The following is a 16,674-nucleotide window of genomic DNA, read 5'->3' as shown; positions in this document are numbered from 1 at the left end:
GAGAGAGAGAGAGAACATTAGAGTTATGCAGCCAAAGAGGGAGAAGTAGAGATTAAAATAGAGAGCTATAGCAGGCCAGAACGAGATGAATTGTGATGAGTGAGCGCCCTCAAGGCATGCGTACACACACACACACACACACACACACACATGCACACATTAAAACCACCACCAAAAGTCTCTCACTGGCCTGGCCATAGGTTAAAAGAGTGCAACACTATTGAGCCGAATGCCTCTCTGCTTGCTTACCACCAACAACAAACGCCGCCGCTACCACCACCACCACCGTCGCTGTAGTCGTCGTCGCCGTCGTCGTCGTCGTTCAGTGATTCGTTTTGTACGTTGCTAGACTCTCTCGCTGCGTTTTGGAATTCAGTCGACAACGATAATTACCGGTGGTTGTATCACATCACGCGCAGGCAGCAGCAGCAGCAACAGCAGCCATACAGCTATACAGCCAACAGCAACAACATCAACAACAACAACAACAAAAACAGCAGAAGCAGCAGCAGCCTCCTCTCCTCGGCAATTTTGTTTTTGGGACTATACGAAAATTACGTAGTTTTTTTTCTTCTGTTTTGTTGTGTTGTGTGTGTTTTTTTGTTGTTGTTTCGTCTTATTTTTTTTTTTCGTTGTTTTTGCTTTGCTCTCTCTCGCTCTCTGTGTGTTTCGAAAAAGACTATAATTATAAAACTAAAGTGAAAAGCGTGCCATAATTACAAGAAGAAATATCAATAAATGCGAGCAATGTGCGAAAATTGCTAAAAAGAGTTCAAACAAGAAAACAAAAAAGGGAGAGAGAAAGAAGAAGAAAACAAGACAAAGAAACAAACAAAAAAAAAAAGCAGAAGTGAAATTATACCTAAAGAAGTTTTGTGTTTGCAAAAATCAGCCAAAATGATTGAATCAGCCTGCAATTATTTGAATCCGTATCAGCAACAGCAATTGCAGCATCATGTACAGCAGCAACAGCATATGCAACAGCAGCAGCAGCAACAACAGCAACAACAACAACAACAACATTTACAACAGCAACATGTACAGCAGCAACATGTACAACAGCAACATGTACAGCAACAACAGTCACATGTCACCGCACATGATTTCATTAGCGACAGTTTGCTATCATCTGCCTCATCAGTGTCATCAACATCATCATCATCAATAACATCCTCATCCGCCGCATCGACACCAGCAACACCCGCATCAATGAAATTGGAAATGCAATATCCGCCGCAGGCATCATCAACGGGAACAGCATCACCCAACTCTAGCATACAATCGGCCCCATCATCGGCCTCAGTGTCACCTAGTATATTCCCATCGCCAGCCCAATCTTTTGCCAGCAGTCCGCCGGCAATTTCATCATCATCATTATCCACATCATCGACATCAACATCAACATCGTCCTTGTCAGCGGCAGCCGCAGCCGCAGCAGCAGCAGCAGCATCAGCAACAACAGCAACAGCAACATCATCGGCAGCAGCAGCCGCAGCGGCAGCGGCAGCAGCAGCAGCAGCCGATTTAGGAGCCGCTGCTGTGGCAAGTGCAGCCTATGGCTGGAATACAGCAGCAGCCTATACAGGATTGCCAGCAAGGTAAGTTTCATAAAAATCAATGCAATTTCCTTTCCCATCAAACCAAACCATAATGTGGTTAGCCATAATTCTGAGTCCTAGAGTCCCATCTATGGAGAGCAGAGTAAAAGTATTTGTGATGAAATTAATTTTGGTTTTCTCTCTTTGTTGTCTTTGCTTTTTTGTTTCTGTAGAACTCAATTTCCATATGCACAATATGCCTCTGATTATTATGGAAATGCGTCGGCTGCCACCGCTTGGTTCTCACACCATCAGGCAGCGGAGCGTCTCTATCAGCCATGGTCATCGCAAAGTTATCCCAGTTTCAATTTCGATGATATTGCCTTTCAAACGCAATTGCAACGCCGTTCGGTGCGTTGCACTTGCCCGAATTGCACCAACGAGATGAGTGGATTGCCACCGATTGTGGGGCCCGATGAGCGTGGCAGAAAGCAACACATTTGCCATATACCCGGCTGTGAGCGTCTCTATGGCAAGGCATCGCACCTGAAGACCCATCTGCGTTGGCATACCGGTGAACGGCCATTCTTGTGTCTGACCTGCGGCAAACGTTTCTCCCGTTCCGATGAACTGCAGCGACATGGACGTACACATACAAATTATAGGCCCTACGCTTGTCCCATTTGCTCCAAGAAATTCTCACGTAGCGATCATTTGAGTAAGCATAAGAAAACACATTTCAAGGATAAGAAAAGTAAGAAAGCTCTTGCCGCTGAGGCCAAGGAGCAACAGCAGCAACAGCAACAGCAGCAACAGCAGCAACAACAACATCCACACCAGCAACAACATCAAACAGCAATGTCAGCATCCATCAAGCTTGAGAAATCGGATAAAAGTAGTGTGAAAAAGACAAGTAGAATCTCCGAAAGAACGCCCCTCATGGAGTTTAAGCAAGAGCAATTGGATAGTAATGCTCTAGGATCAGTTTCATCAGTATCGCCATCATCTGCCGCAGTATTTAACTATGCTCCATATGCCAATGTGACAACAGCAGCAGCAGCAGCAGCAGCAACATCCTCATCATCGGCAGCATCATCACCATCATTATCCTCATCCACAGCAGGAGTCCCACCACCTCCACCGCTATTCCAGCAGACGAATGTTAGCGGTGTTTATGAACCTTGGAATACTAATAATCGTGCCATAGAACCATCATCTACCTCAGTTACAGTAACAAATAGCAATAGCAACAACAACAACAACAACAGCAATTCCTCTTCCTCATCATCTTCCACACCAAGACAAACGGATACATCGGTGCAACATCATTATGCCGCATTGGCAATGCAAAGTGAAACACAATTGGCTGCCGAATACGGTTTAACCATGTCAAGTTTGGCCAGTGGTGCTGCTAGTGATAGTAGCAGTAGTCCAGCTATTGCAGTAGCAGCAGCCACTAACAACAACAACAGCAGCAATAACAACAACGTGATAAACTCAATAAACGGCGACGGCGGCGGCGGCAATGGTTATACAAGTCTTATTGGTCACATGAAATCAGAATATGCAGCTGCAGCTGCTGTTAGTTATCCAACTGAATTTCCATCATCCAGTTATGGCTATCATCCGCATCCGCATTCGCATCATCATCATCACCATCATCATCCGCATCATACGCATTCGCATTCGCATCCGCATCATCATCCGCATCATCATAATGCCTGGGCAGCTGCCTATCATCCGCATGCCACAGCCTAAGGATAAAATTTACCATAAAATACCACAAAAAAAAATATACAAAAAAATTTTCAAAAATTTGTTGTTGAGAAGTCGGTTGAAACCGCCATATATGTATCAATATATATACTTACTATATGTAAAGCCATGATTCCCTCTCCCATCTCTCTCATGAAAAAGAAAAAAACAAATCCAAAATTCCCCTCAAATCCTTTATTTTTTTTTCTGTTGAAATTGTTGCAAAAAACAACAAACAATCTCGAATTAAGATACATTTATAATCCTATATATATATATATACATAAGAAATCGATTTTTGTCAACTTTTTTTTTTTCATAGTCTTAAGATTGAACGTGTTTTTTTTTGGCAAGTATGTACATAGACATAATATATAAAAATATATATATAATAATTTGTTAATTGTCTTTAAGATAAATTATCTAAAACACACACCCAAACACACACACACAAAATTCAAATAAAAAAACAAAAAAACAAAATAATATTGAACAAAAACCAAATTGAATTCTCATGTTATTTATTTAGAACTTTCTAAATATTTCGGATTTTCTAGGAAACTGCTTTGAAAATTTTTGAGAAAAAACGACATATTGCTTACTTTTTTCCAAGTATTTGAAGTTTCGATTTGAATTTCAAATAAATGGTAACAACTATTTTTAAAAAATTATAAGACCAAATGATCCATGCATTAGGCATTTTCTTTGTCCCAAATGGTTTTTAGAATGGCTTTTCATTTGGAGAGTGAAATTAAATTCAAATATTTGTGAGATAGAAACACTGTCTAAAAAGGAAATGATTAAAAAAAACAAACGAAATTCATTCGAAATTGTACTGAATTGAATTCAATTGTAGATTAAACTATTGTATTCGAGTTCGAAATCCGACGTAGGTGGCGTTTTTCCCCCTTGGATAAAGCAATACATAAAGTTAGTTCCATCGGGGATATAGAAAAACTATGGCAAATCTATGCTTCCTAGGTTTCCCTCACTAGTCCAAGCCAAAGTAATGCAAATAATTGAACTACTTTTGACACGATTTATATGAAATTTAATATACCACTAGATACTGTTAGCAAATATTGGGATATTAATTTTGAATAATATGCTTCTTACAGTACGGAAGAAAATCTCTCTGAGAGACTGAGCCTAGATTCTACAATTTTGGTGGCATTAGCTCTTACAGTATCTGAGCTTGAGATATTTGACTATTGAGGTTGATTAAGAATAAAGAATATAGACGGAAAAGGATCCTTAGAGATTGATCTTTAACTTTTTCTTCTTGTTATAAACTTTTAGAAGTAAAGAATTCACATGGCTCTGTCTCTGTAATCGGTAAATCGGTTGATTTTCAGTCAAGTTTTTTTTGTTTTTGCTGTATCTTTTCTAATTAACCAACAATGTTGTAACGCACAGTGAATAATGATGGCGCGAAGATAGTAAATATCGATCGTAAGTTGCTGATTTTTCATACTCTATATCGATATATATGTATGTATATCGTATGTATATGTGTATGTATGTGTATATACACCGAGAGCCAATATAAAATATTGATTTATGTTGGCTGGCATCAATCAATTTTCAAGTTGAGTGAGCGCCAAGCCTCTTACCAAAAGCCCACGCCTCCAACTAAACTGAGAATCAGACAGAGATAGATAGAAAAAGAGAAAGAGACACAGAAAAATAAGCAGAGAAAGAAATAGAGAGGGAGAGAGAGAGAGCGAAAATTTATTGTTATACCTATGTATATATAAGTTTTAACTATATATGTATAAGCTAAAACATTTGTCCAAGACAAAATTGACCAAAAATTTTCAATTCCAAAAAACTCGACGGTTGTGCAAGTTGGGACAAGGGGCGTGGCAAGCTAAGCATTTGAATTTTGATATCCTTAAACTGATCATCTTTAATTCTTTCTATTTCTTTGATTTGTTTAACTTAAGAAGAGCAAACTAAATTGATTATAGGGTATTTAAGTCGTCGGATTTGATGGTAAGAAATGAATTGGTGTTTTGTTTTTTTTTTTTTTCGTTTTTTGGCCTAGGTGTGATTGGGCAGCGGCCACAAAACTTCACACGCACGTTAATCATACGCCGTGTGGCCCGGGTCTCTCGCTCTAAATGGCAAAACAGAAAAATCTGATTGATTTATAACTGAAGTTTGCGGTCAGTCTGGACAGCTCTGAGAGATCTCTGGCTATGGGCATTGGCTCTTGTTGCTATGACTCTGGCTCAGTCGGCTTAATGATGATAAATGATGATGTTATGATTTGTTAATTTTTCTTCAAGTCTTTTTCAGATTTTTATTGCGTGTAACAGCAAAAAAAAAAAAAAAGAAACCAAAAACCCAAAGAAAGAGAAAAGATGAAAAAACCAAAACGAATATTAAGGAGTTTACCTAACATTTTATGCGTATTTTGTTTTTTTTTTTTAATGTCTGTTTTTTTTTTGTTTTTGGGTTTGACCAACTAATGGCCTAACTCTTTTCTATCGATTTACACGGACATGGCGAAAGTGTAATTTTAAGTATGGGTTAGAGAGCCACTAAAAATTAGTGAAAAGACAAATTACAAATAGTATTGGAAAATATTAATGTCTTTGTTGTTAATGCGAATAACTAAGAGAGAAACTTGTTATGGTAAACAGGATAAATTTCATATCCTCATCCTCAAACACACATCACACAAATCTCTGTCAATCTCTGTCTCAAGGGGTGTAAATTATCACCATCCTGACAGCGTGAAGAATCGACACTTTCAAATATGTTTTGGCCAAAAAAAAACATATAACATTTGAAAAACATGACTAAATGAAGTAAGTAAGTCGTCTCGCCGACTAAGTTATACCATGCACCAGTAAAGCAAATATTTCAAATTTATTAAACAAATCTCGCTCACTCAATCATACGAGCACTCTAGCGCCCCCACCAGCCAACGGCCAACTCTGGCCTTGAGGAAAAACGTTGATATGCATAACTCGACTGTTTTTTGTCCGATTTTGATCAAATTTGGTATTTTGCTGGATATTAGTATCAAGTGTGCCAAATTTGATTGCACAAGGTAGAAATCAACCGGGAGATAAACGAGTTTTTTCAAATTATGGGGGCGTAAAGGGGCGTGCCAAAATCTTTACACATACGTAATGTGCGCATTTACTAATTAAATATACATACTAAATATTGTGTCTCTAGCTAGAATAGTTTTTAAGAAAAACGCTTTTTTTAAATTGCGGGGGTTGAAAGACGCGTGGCAAAAATTTGAAATAAGCTTGATCACTTTACATACTACACGAGTCTACATACCAAATTTGGTAACTCTAGCTCTTACAGTCTCCGAGATCTAGGTGTTCATACGGACGGACGGGCAAGCCTAGATTGACTCGGCTGTTGATCCTGATCAAGAATATATATATTTTATGGGGTCGGAGAAGCTTTCTTCTGTCTGTTACATACATTTTGGCGACTTTAATATACCTTTTCACCCTATGGGTGTATGGTATAACACACACACACACAAAATATATTGTTGATTTTAGGCAGAATTGTTGATAAATTTATAGCTTAGTTAAAAAATAAACCCCTTAATGTTTGAAAAACAGGAGAGAATTTTGTTATGCATTTGTTTTTAACCAACTTTCTGTATTGAGAAGTCCAATGTGCTAACCTCCACACCACAAGCCATCAAAAATAACTCATAACTTCCCTAATTATTTAGATATATGTACATATCTTTCTATAAGAAAGAATTGAAATTTGCAACTCTTTTCAATTCAATTCAATTTTATTTCATACAGATTGTTTGTTAGTGAATGATATCTTACAATATTTTAAGAGTTTAGACTAAGAACTAGGCCTCTTCTACTTAGATATTTATTTATATATTTACATGACATATGGCACAGGCGATGACATAACTAATGACATAAAGAAGTAGAAAAACCCCAAGGAAATTTATTACAAGCTAAATTAAACACTAAGAATACGACGAAGACTACACCTAAATGGCTATGCCAGATTGTTGATATATGCGTTGAATATGTTGAATCATGACACTTGGTCATGATCGAGATAAGCTTGAAGTCTTTATTCTGGCTGATTTGCAATTGGCTTATGTGACATTTGGCTATATCTGACCATACTGGAGCACCGTAAAAAGTTACTAACATTTTGTTTTCTACATTAAGTCTCGAGTCTCGAATCTATGAACTCTTTTTGATGATTTTCAATCATCATCATTCAATATCTTTTCATCAATATCTTTTCATCATTATCATTATTTTCAATATCTTTGCAAGATCATAAAAATTAGTTAAAACTTTATTTATTGCGATTTGATAAGACATTTTCTTTCTGAAATTTAATAATGTTTAAAACAAAATTTCCCAAAAAAAAATGCGGTTTTTGAATATGCAAGGTCATCAAAATAAAGTGAAATCTTTAAATATTGCTTTTCCATAAGATACTTTCAAAGAAAATTTCCCAAAAAATTGCAAGTGAATTTGCAAGATCATAAAAATTAGTTAAAACTTTATTAATTGCCGTTTCAAAAGTTAACAAAATCCCATTGAAAATTTCTCAACAAATTACAAATACATTTGGAAATATCCACAAGAGATTACGAATAAATCCCACAAAATATTCGTTTATAAGACTTGTTCGAATATTATTTGACTTTGATTAAAGAGAGATCAACATTAAAGAAAATTACTTTAAGTCAGTAGAGGATGAACGGGGGGTAAAAGGGGTAAAATTCTCTTGGCAATCTCAAATGAATGATGATCAAGTGAATTTAAAAATCCATTCTTAATTGAAAATCTTTGTTTACCTACTTATTGTGCATCAATATCGAAGCACCGAAAACCCTTAGTTAGTCTTTTCAATGTGAATCGAAGCTTACGTTATCGATTTGTGTGTATCTAAATCCTGCAGTTTATTAAACTAGACTAGACCTTTAACTAACCAAGAACAAACCAAAATGTTTCTCTTGTTACATTTTTGCTATTGACATTGACTCTCCGTATGAGTGTATGACCAAACTATCCTTTCTATGCCATGTAGAAGGATTTGCCATGAAAATGAGAGCCTTTGCGTAATCTGTGCCAAGAAGCAAGGAATTATCCAGATTCTACTGTATTTAGTTTGCTAACAACAAGTCCAGCCCCAAGAAGGCATTTATATGCCATTTCTTGAATCTGAATTTATAAAATAAGTTTTTGAGATTTGAAATTTTGCTATTATAGATTTTAGGATTTAACCGGATATCGGCCATTTCGTTTTGTAATCCTTCTAATCTTCTTAAATCTGCTAGTTTTTTTCTACTTTTTTTTGCAAATCAATCATGATACTGACTGAGATAATATATATCTGTAAATGTATAGTCTTATGCCACATGTCTTTATGACTCTTGTCCGCATCTCTTTGGGTAATCTTTAACAAGCAAAAGAAAAAGAGAAGAAAAAAAAACCAACTAAGCCATATGTTGCAATAATAATTTTCTAATAAACAATCAACCGGGCGAACTGAGCGAGTAGCAGGGCAAGGCAGAGTGGAACAACAGCCACAAAAGGATCACAAATTTATAATCACCGATGACCATGTCATACACGCCCCTCGCCCCCGACCCGTGTACCCCCTACCAGAGGCAGGAGACCGCAAAAAACAAAGGGAAAACTAATAAATATTGAGTGGCAGTGGCAGGCATCAGGCGACGAAACATTAAACATTTTCTAGTTAAGTCATGTTGGACTCAACGAACACAATGATCATCTCTCGCTTCCACCCACACACAAACACTGACCTCTCTCTCTCTCTGTCTCTCTCTCTTGCTGTTTTCTGGGACCTTTTTTTTTTTTTTTTGTTGGACACGCTTGCTTAGCACAGAGAGAGAGAAGAATCGCCCCTTAAGCAGCGATAATCTCAACTCAATTTGCTGTATGTGTCCTTTGTGTCCTTTTCGAAGGAGATCGCGTAACTTCAAAAAACGTAGCTAGTGTTTCCATGGAAAAAAGTCGGCTCTGTGTAAAATGAAACATACCTAAGCTAGTCACTCTCTCTCTCTCTCTCTCTCTCTCTCTCTCTCTCTCTGGTGAGTCAAGTGTGCAACATTCCATATTATTTACAACATTTGATCAAAATTAGAGCATAAATCTAAAATTAACATGACCAAAGAGAGAGAGAGAGAGAGAGAGAGAACAATCTTGAGTATGTGTGACAACACTTTTTGGTATCATTTAGCGCCAAATTCTAAGAAGTTACAAATATATTTCTTTTAGCCTGTGCCTCTGTCAAAGTCCTTTCTATCCATTTTTGATATATGTATGTGGGTATTTGGTTTTCCTCGATTTGGGTTTCACTTTTCCAAGTGGCCAACACTTGTCCTTAAAACCACTTGAGAGTCAGTAAGTACTGTAAGTAGTTGCAATCATAACTTGTTAGAGTGTCACGATGATGAAAATTATGATGTAAAGGGCGCAATACTTAAAGGTTTGGAATATTGGTGGAGCACGAGTCGAATTGTTTCCAAAGTGTCATTGCCGAACCTACACGAGCTTTTACAGTGTGTGTATGTGAGACGGCAGCGCTGCGGCAGAGCTAGGCCCTAGTCCGGGAAGGGGCCGTGCCGACCACTGAATTATAACCGATACCGATTCCTCTCTCCTTCTCCGTCTGTTTAACGCAATCTCATGCTTAAAGTTTAAGATTTTTTTTTTTATCAAAAACTTGTTATTTAAGCAATTATCTTAGGTAAGTTAAGTTTTTGTTTAAGCTGGATCGGCCGACTATAACACAAGAAAGACTTTTCTTTCTCTCTCTCAAGACCCAAAACTTTGAGCTTAATAACTTTTGTTTTAAGATTTAACTGGTAAAGAAAAATAAACTAATTTTAAATGTCTTTAAGTTTTAATAAGATAATTTGAATAACATTTTAACTAATTTAGGATACATTTGTTTTTTTTTTTTTTTTTAAGTAATTGATAATTTGCGCCCTTCTTAACGTTTTTGATTTGCCCATCGATAATCAAGTAATTAAAATAAAATAAAAACGATTAGTTCTTTGAAATCTGTCTAAATATATATGAACATATCTCTCTTTCTCTCTCTCACTCTCTCATATAAAACGCATTCAATTGTATTTTTATAGTTGAAGGGGGGAGAATGGGGATGAATGGAAAGCATTCGAAGCAACCCTCATCTCCAAATGGCGCGTGACTCAATCAATGCTATACATATTTAGGCATAACAATCGTTAAAGCGGTTACCCTTTTTAGTGGGGGGCGGTAGCGATGAGTCCTGGAGGTAGGAGGATTCACCCACTTACTGGATAAATACAAGTACAAGCAGCAAATGGCCAAATGAACAACAACAACTCAATTGTATTGGAATTGTTGGCATTTGGGGCATAGAAAATTAAAATATTTATATTATTGGCATTTCGAATACTTAATGTGGGTGGGTGTGTGTGTGTGTGTGTGTGTACATACAACTTTATTAGGGACAACAACCTCGAAAAGTGAATGGTAAAAGTGCGACATATGTGCAGTCAATAAATTTTCCACTTTTCATGCTGACAGCACAGAAAAGAAAAAAAAACTCGAAAAACTAGAAAGGACTAAGAAAAGAGCGCGAGCTAATGGCTCCACAATGACCGGGCATAATACACACACACACACACACACACACACACTCACATTTAAACAGGACTCACTTCAATAGTTTTTTTTGTTTTTCAACGTTTTTCCACAAATTTTCTTTTGGTTTGTGTCGCATTTAATTTGATTTTATTGTTCGCGCTTCGCTTATTTGTTTAAGTATAACAAAAAGAAAAGGGAAAAAACTAGAATAAGAAATGAAAAGAAACGTTAGCTTCGATTTAGTTTATCGATATGCCACGCCTACACACACACACACACACACACACACACACACACACACACACCACCCACACTGTATATGCTTTGTTTCCTGTTTCCTGTCATTTTTCTTGTTTCTGCTCACCTTAAACACACTCGCACACACACACATGCACACACACACACACACAAACACATACACACACATACTAAACAAAAGTCTATTAAAATGCATTTAAATGTCTGCACCGTGTCGCCTCCCCAAAAGGAAAGAAACAAAAAAAAAAAAAAAAAATACGCCCACTCTGAGGCTGAGACGTGATAAACATACATTTACTATATATATATATATACATATATATATATATACATATATGTATATGTAGGTATAAGTTTTATATAAAAATTTCTCGACTCCCCACCCTTTAGCGCCGCCCTTACTCCCCATTCTCGATTTCCATTTCCCATTTTTTGGTCTGATTATTATTATGACCAAAAAAAAAGCGTTAAGAATTGATTAGGTTTTCCTCTTTTTTTTTCTTTTTTGTTGTTGTCTGAGCAAATCGATTTGTTGCGCCTGCTTTTCTCTCTTGATTCCATTGTTTTTGCCCCCTTCTGGTGCTCGATCAAAAAGGATGGTCAGGATATAAACGGCAATCAATAAACACACATGTAAATGGCCACTCATCTCACAAATCTTACACAAAAGACACTCGAAATAAAGTGAATTTCTCATTATCATAGTTTGAAGTGAACATATTTTGAATCTTTCATAAAATTTCAGAGCCTGATTGCCACACAAAAGGATAATGAGAGAGCACAAAAGAGAGTTAAGCTTGACCTTTGACCTTTAAGGCACTTTGTGGCCTACTTTGGCAAAAATCACGAGACGAAGACAAAAAGGATCGCTATCTTGCGAGATATTGCTTTTACAAGGGCTATATGATATACTTATATATATAGTAGTCTGATTCAGCTGAGTATATGCAAAAATTAAGGAGGAATTGCGAGCCTGGTTCATGGATGCGAGTCTGGTCCTTACTCGGGAGCCAGCTATCATACGTGTCTCCCTGTCGGGGTGTGGCATTGCCATGATCCTTCGGATACACATGGAAGATGACACACAAGACTCTTTCTTTAACTCCTAGTTTACCACGAAACTAATTACACAGAAGCTTCGATTTAAAGTTATAATTTGTTTATTAATCACTTGAATGTACTTCTGGTTCCGAGGGAAGACTAAGACCAAGACTACTCCAGAGATCGGGGACTTAAATATACCTCAACGTCTATTGATCGTACTGTGGCCGATGTTGAGAGTATGTCACTCTTCCGGTGAAGTCAGCAGAAATGGATTGGTTACAAAGGTGAATAGAAAAGTGCTTATGCTATGTGATAGGAAGTTAATATTGGGTCAAGCGTTAAAGTGCTTACTCTAGGTATAGGAAGTCATTAATCGAACAAGTGGATAGTATGGATTAATATGGGTCACAACGTACTTTTTAGGGTTATGGGATGTGTGTGTTGTCAACGTGACTTTTAACTACCCGGAATACATTCAGCAGTTTCTGGTATTGCGTCTCGTCTTGCTGCATCATAGTTGGTCGGTGTTCTGTAGGAGTCGGCGTATCGTGGAGAAACGCGTGTGCTAACTTATATATATATACTACATTTGGTCTTAACTGCTCTCTACTTCGAGTTCCACACTAAAAAAACCTCTAGGAAAACACACAAAAAGACATTTAAGAGCACCTAACGGCGAATCCTTTTTTGGTGTCCCTTTTTTGGTTAGAAAAATGTATAACTAAGCAGATATATAGTCAAGTGGATATATTAAAAGCATGAACGGATCAAGAAAAATCAAGCTCTAGTGGATATACATATCAAATATCATGAGTTAGACTGAGTCAGACTTATCAATAATTTTATTTTTGAGTACATAAAGTGCCTGATATGCTGTTTCATCAGTTTCGTTTTGTAGGCAAAAGCTTTGTAAATTCTCAAATGAGGTCCTTGCTAGCTTAACTGATATTTCTTCCAAAGGTTCTGAAATATCGTCTTCGCCTTCATCGTTGCTCGTTTCATTTGTATCGGTCAGAGATAAAATTTCGCCATCGGTTAGTGATCCTGAGACAGCAACATCTTCATCCACTTCAACATACTCAGAAAAACTCACACCGCTGAAGTCAACTACTGGTACAATAGTTGGTTCTTCAATATCCATAATTATTTGCGAATTGTCCTGATCTATCGAGGGTTTGACCATATGAGTTCGAATTACCGCGACGTAGCAATGATTTTTTCGTTTGAATTACCGAGTGTATAAAAAAGTATGGACAAAACTCGAAATATCAAGAGATTTTGTAAGGGACTCGTGATAACTTCGAATTACAGAGAGGTTCGAATTATCGCAGGTTTGAATTAACGAGAGTTGACTGTATATACAAATTTAACTTAATACCAACAAATAGTTTGAAAATTATTTTAAATATTGAAATTTCGAAAGAGTGTCGAGACCAGACCCAGATTTTCCCCCTGAATCCGTCCATGATTAAGCCCAAAATAAGCTGTATTACAATTGATATTCAAACACTCTTGATTTTATCACAGTTTTCATTCTATTATGATCTTATAATACTTCGATATTCAAAACTTAAACTTAATAAAATTATCATATATATATATGTATGTATATCTGTCTGAACAAATTTATAAATTGTTTATTGTATTTATCTCTTATCCAGGTGGAATCTGCAGTGGCAAGCTTTGCCGTTCTTTTTTCGCTTCGTGTAGTTTGAATTCCCAACTACTTTTAGCATTGAAGATATGGTATGGCCATTATAACGGTGGATTTTTTAGCGGTGGATTTCTGCTGATGATAGAACTAGGTGGTTTTTGAAATAGATATACAGACAACCTGCTCATGATTTAAGATCTTATAAATTAGTAAGATTTATTGAGCTCAAGCCGGCTTAAGCCCTGTTTTAATTAACTTCAAAAAATGTCGAAATCTAGACAAACATTTATCCCTTATATTAATGTACAATCCAATTTAATAATTGTCCCCTGTAAGGAATAAAATATATATGTATATATCGCTCATATATTAGGGATAAATCTAAGTGCAAAAGCTGACAATGTTCATGACAAATAAAGGAATGTATGAAAAGAAATGTGTGTAGAAAGACTTTATTGTTATTTTCAATACTCCTGCAGGGTATATTGGTTTAATACCTAATGGTAGCCAAGTGAATTTCGTATTTCGTTAGATTTGTTTTTGGGTTCAAATGGCGCCATGTAGTTACTTTGGCATTATTGTTGTTGGTTTTTGGTGGTTGCCTACGATGATTTGGTATCCGATTCCGTTTGTTAGATTGCCTAGTCTGGCGTTGACGTGTGCGCCGACAATAAAGTGTGACCCAACCCTACCTACCCCTACCAACCAGACCCCTCCCTTCCGACACCCCTTTACACCATCAATGTCAAACTAAGCCCACATGGAGAGTGACAGAGACCGATGATAGAGCCTACTACTTCTTTGGTCTTACTCATGGCCCTAAGTTAAAGCCCAAGTTAGTTGACATGTTGTGGCCGACAGTTGTTAGGTTTGCGTTTTTCCTGTCCTCACCACCTCACCACCCCCTTGTCACCTCTTACACTTTTCACCTAAATTTGTGAGTGAGTGTTTTTGCAATTATTATAAATCAAACATTTGATTTATGCCAAGTAACAAACATCAACGAAAACGACTTTGCGATGAAGTCAAATTTATGACCGCAACTCAATAGTGTGTGTGTATGTGTGTGTGTGTGAGTGTGTGTGTGTGGTCTAACTGCGTCGAGTTATGCCGTTTTGTCTACGGCCTCGCCCACCTTAGCTTACCTTACCCCATACCCTACCCTTCCCCTGGCCTATCCTATCTTACCAACAATGTGTGACATGACTTTGTCGTATTATTTCGCCAAATACTTATTTAAGGGCTCTCAAAATAACGAAAAAAAAAAACTTTGCAAAACGGAAAACTCTTTAGAGAATATTGAAGTCGTATAAATTTATAACCTCTATTCTCAATGGAGGGCGGCAAAAAACGAAAACCTATATTTCATATATTCTATGAGTCTCTCTCTCTCTCTCTCAGTGTCTGGTCTCAGTGTTAATTTCCTATTGATGGAACTTGATGTAAAATTCTTTTTATTGTCTTGGGTTGTAACTTTGCTTTAATAGACCTACCTAAAAAAAGGCAAAAGAGAGGAAAAAAAAGCCAATAAAAATGCTTAGACAACCTTTATGTTTTTCCTTTTATTTATAAGGAGATCCGAAAGACAATTGCAATGAGCCTACTAATTAGATAATAAACATATGTATTTACTCTCTGCCATTTTAAAATCATTAAATTTCGGTAATGAGATGATTAAGTTTTTCTAGTTTTGCCATTTCCATTTCATGACCTCTTCAAAACAAGAACAACAAAATATAAATACTTGAAATATTTTAATGAAATTTGCATAAACTTTTTTTTTTTTTTTTATAAGCGAACGGAAACACATATGTATAATGGAAGAAGAGAAAAAAAAGCAGCAACAAATAATATATATAGAGAGACAAAACACAATGAAACTTATGACCAGCGGAAACGGAAATGGATGCCGCACGGTCAGCGTGTTTGATAGCCAAACTGGTCAGGATTTTGGCACCAAAAAAAAAAAAAAACATATACATATGTATAAAAAACGACAACGACAATAACAACAACAACAAAAACAACGAGTGGCTCTCTTCATAAGTGATAAATCACTAAGAGGGGGAAATCAACATTTCAGTTGAAGCAGCGTGTTTGCATTTTTTATGAACTTGTTGTACAACCAAACAAAATCATGTACTCGATATACATAAAAAATGCATAAAATTTCCCAAATATTTATGTGAGTGAGTGTGTGTGTGTGTGTGTGTGTGTGTGTGTGTTGAGTCAAACAATTGCCAAACAATGAAAGTCAAGCACCAACGACCAAGGACCAAGGACCAGGACCAATACATTGGCTTATCGGACATTCAATGAAGAGCGAAATGCGTAAAAATTCTGCAGTTTTTTTTTCTCCCTCTTCTCGCTAAATACTCTTACATAATAAGGTATATGTGAGCTTATGAGAAACACAAATAGCAGAATGCACTCATAGAAAAGGACTTTCAGGGGTTAATCACTAAAGGATTTCCAAGGTATGCCTACAGGAATCTCCCATAAAAAAGAGTTTAATCTCTAAAAGGACATTTGGGGATGTGATTATGTTGAAATTTTTTAAAAAATGGTCCAAACTATGCTATGAGACCTTGAAGAATGTCTTTTGCTAGGATAATTTCTTGAATTTGGGCCTATTCTTGAACTAGTGTAAAACAATTCTTGAACATTTTTATCATGCGCTATTAAATCAGTGGTCGGCACGGCTCCTTCCCCGGACTAGGGCCTAGCTCTGCCGTAGCGCTGCCGTCTCACATACACTGTAAATGCTCGTGTAGGCTGGGCAATGACACTTCGG

At 36.8% G+C, this 16,674-nt stretch overlaps 1 protein-coding gene across 1 annotated transcript; it reads left to right on the top strand.

The window, feature by feature from the left end:
- The first annotated feature begins 1,020 nt into the window (after positions 1-1,020).
- LOC6649169 (transcription factor btd) lies at positions 1,021-3,473 on the top strand. The gene is made up of 2 exons (XM_023179016.2): positions 1,021-1,598; positions 1,772-3,473. The coding sequence occupies exons 1-2, from the start codon at positions 1,210-1,212 to the stop codon at positions 3,294-3,296; spliced, it is 1,914 nt and encodes a 637-aa protein (XP_023034784.2). The 5' UTR covers positions 1,021-1,209; the 3' UTR covers positions 3,297-3,473.
- The last annotated feature ends 13,201 nt before the right edge of the window (positions 3,474-16,674 follow it).

Source organism: Drosophila willistoni (assembly GCF_018902025.1).
Source record: "Drosophila willistoni isolate 14030-0811.24 chromosome XL unlocalized genomic scaffold, UCI_dwil_1.1 Seg141, whole genome shotgun sequence".
NCBI classification, from domain to species: Eukaryota; Metazoa; Arthropoda; class Insecta; order Diptera; family Drosophilidae; genus Drosophila; species Drosophila willistoni.
The sequence above is the reverse complement of the archived record's forward strand: the minus strand, read 5'-3'. Positions and strand labels throughout refer to the sequence as shown.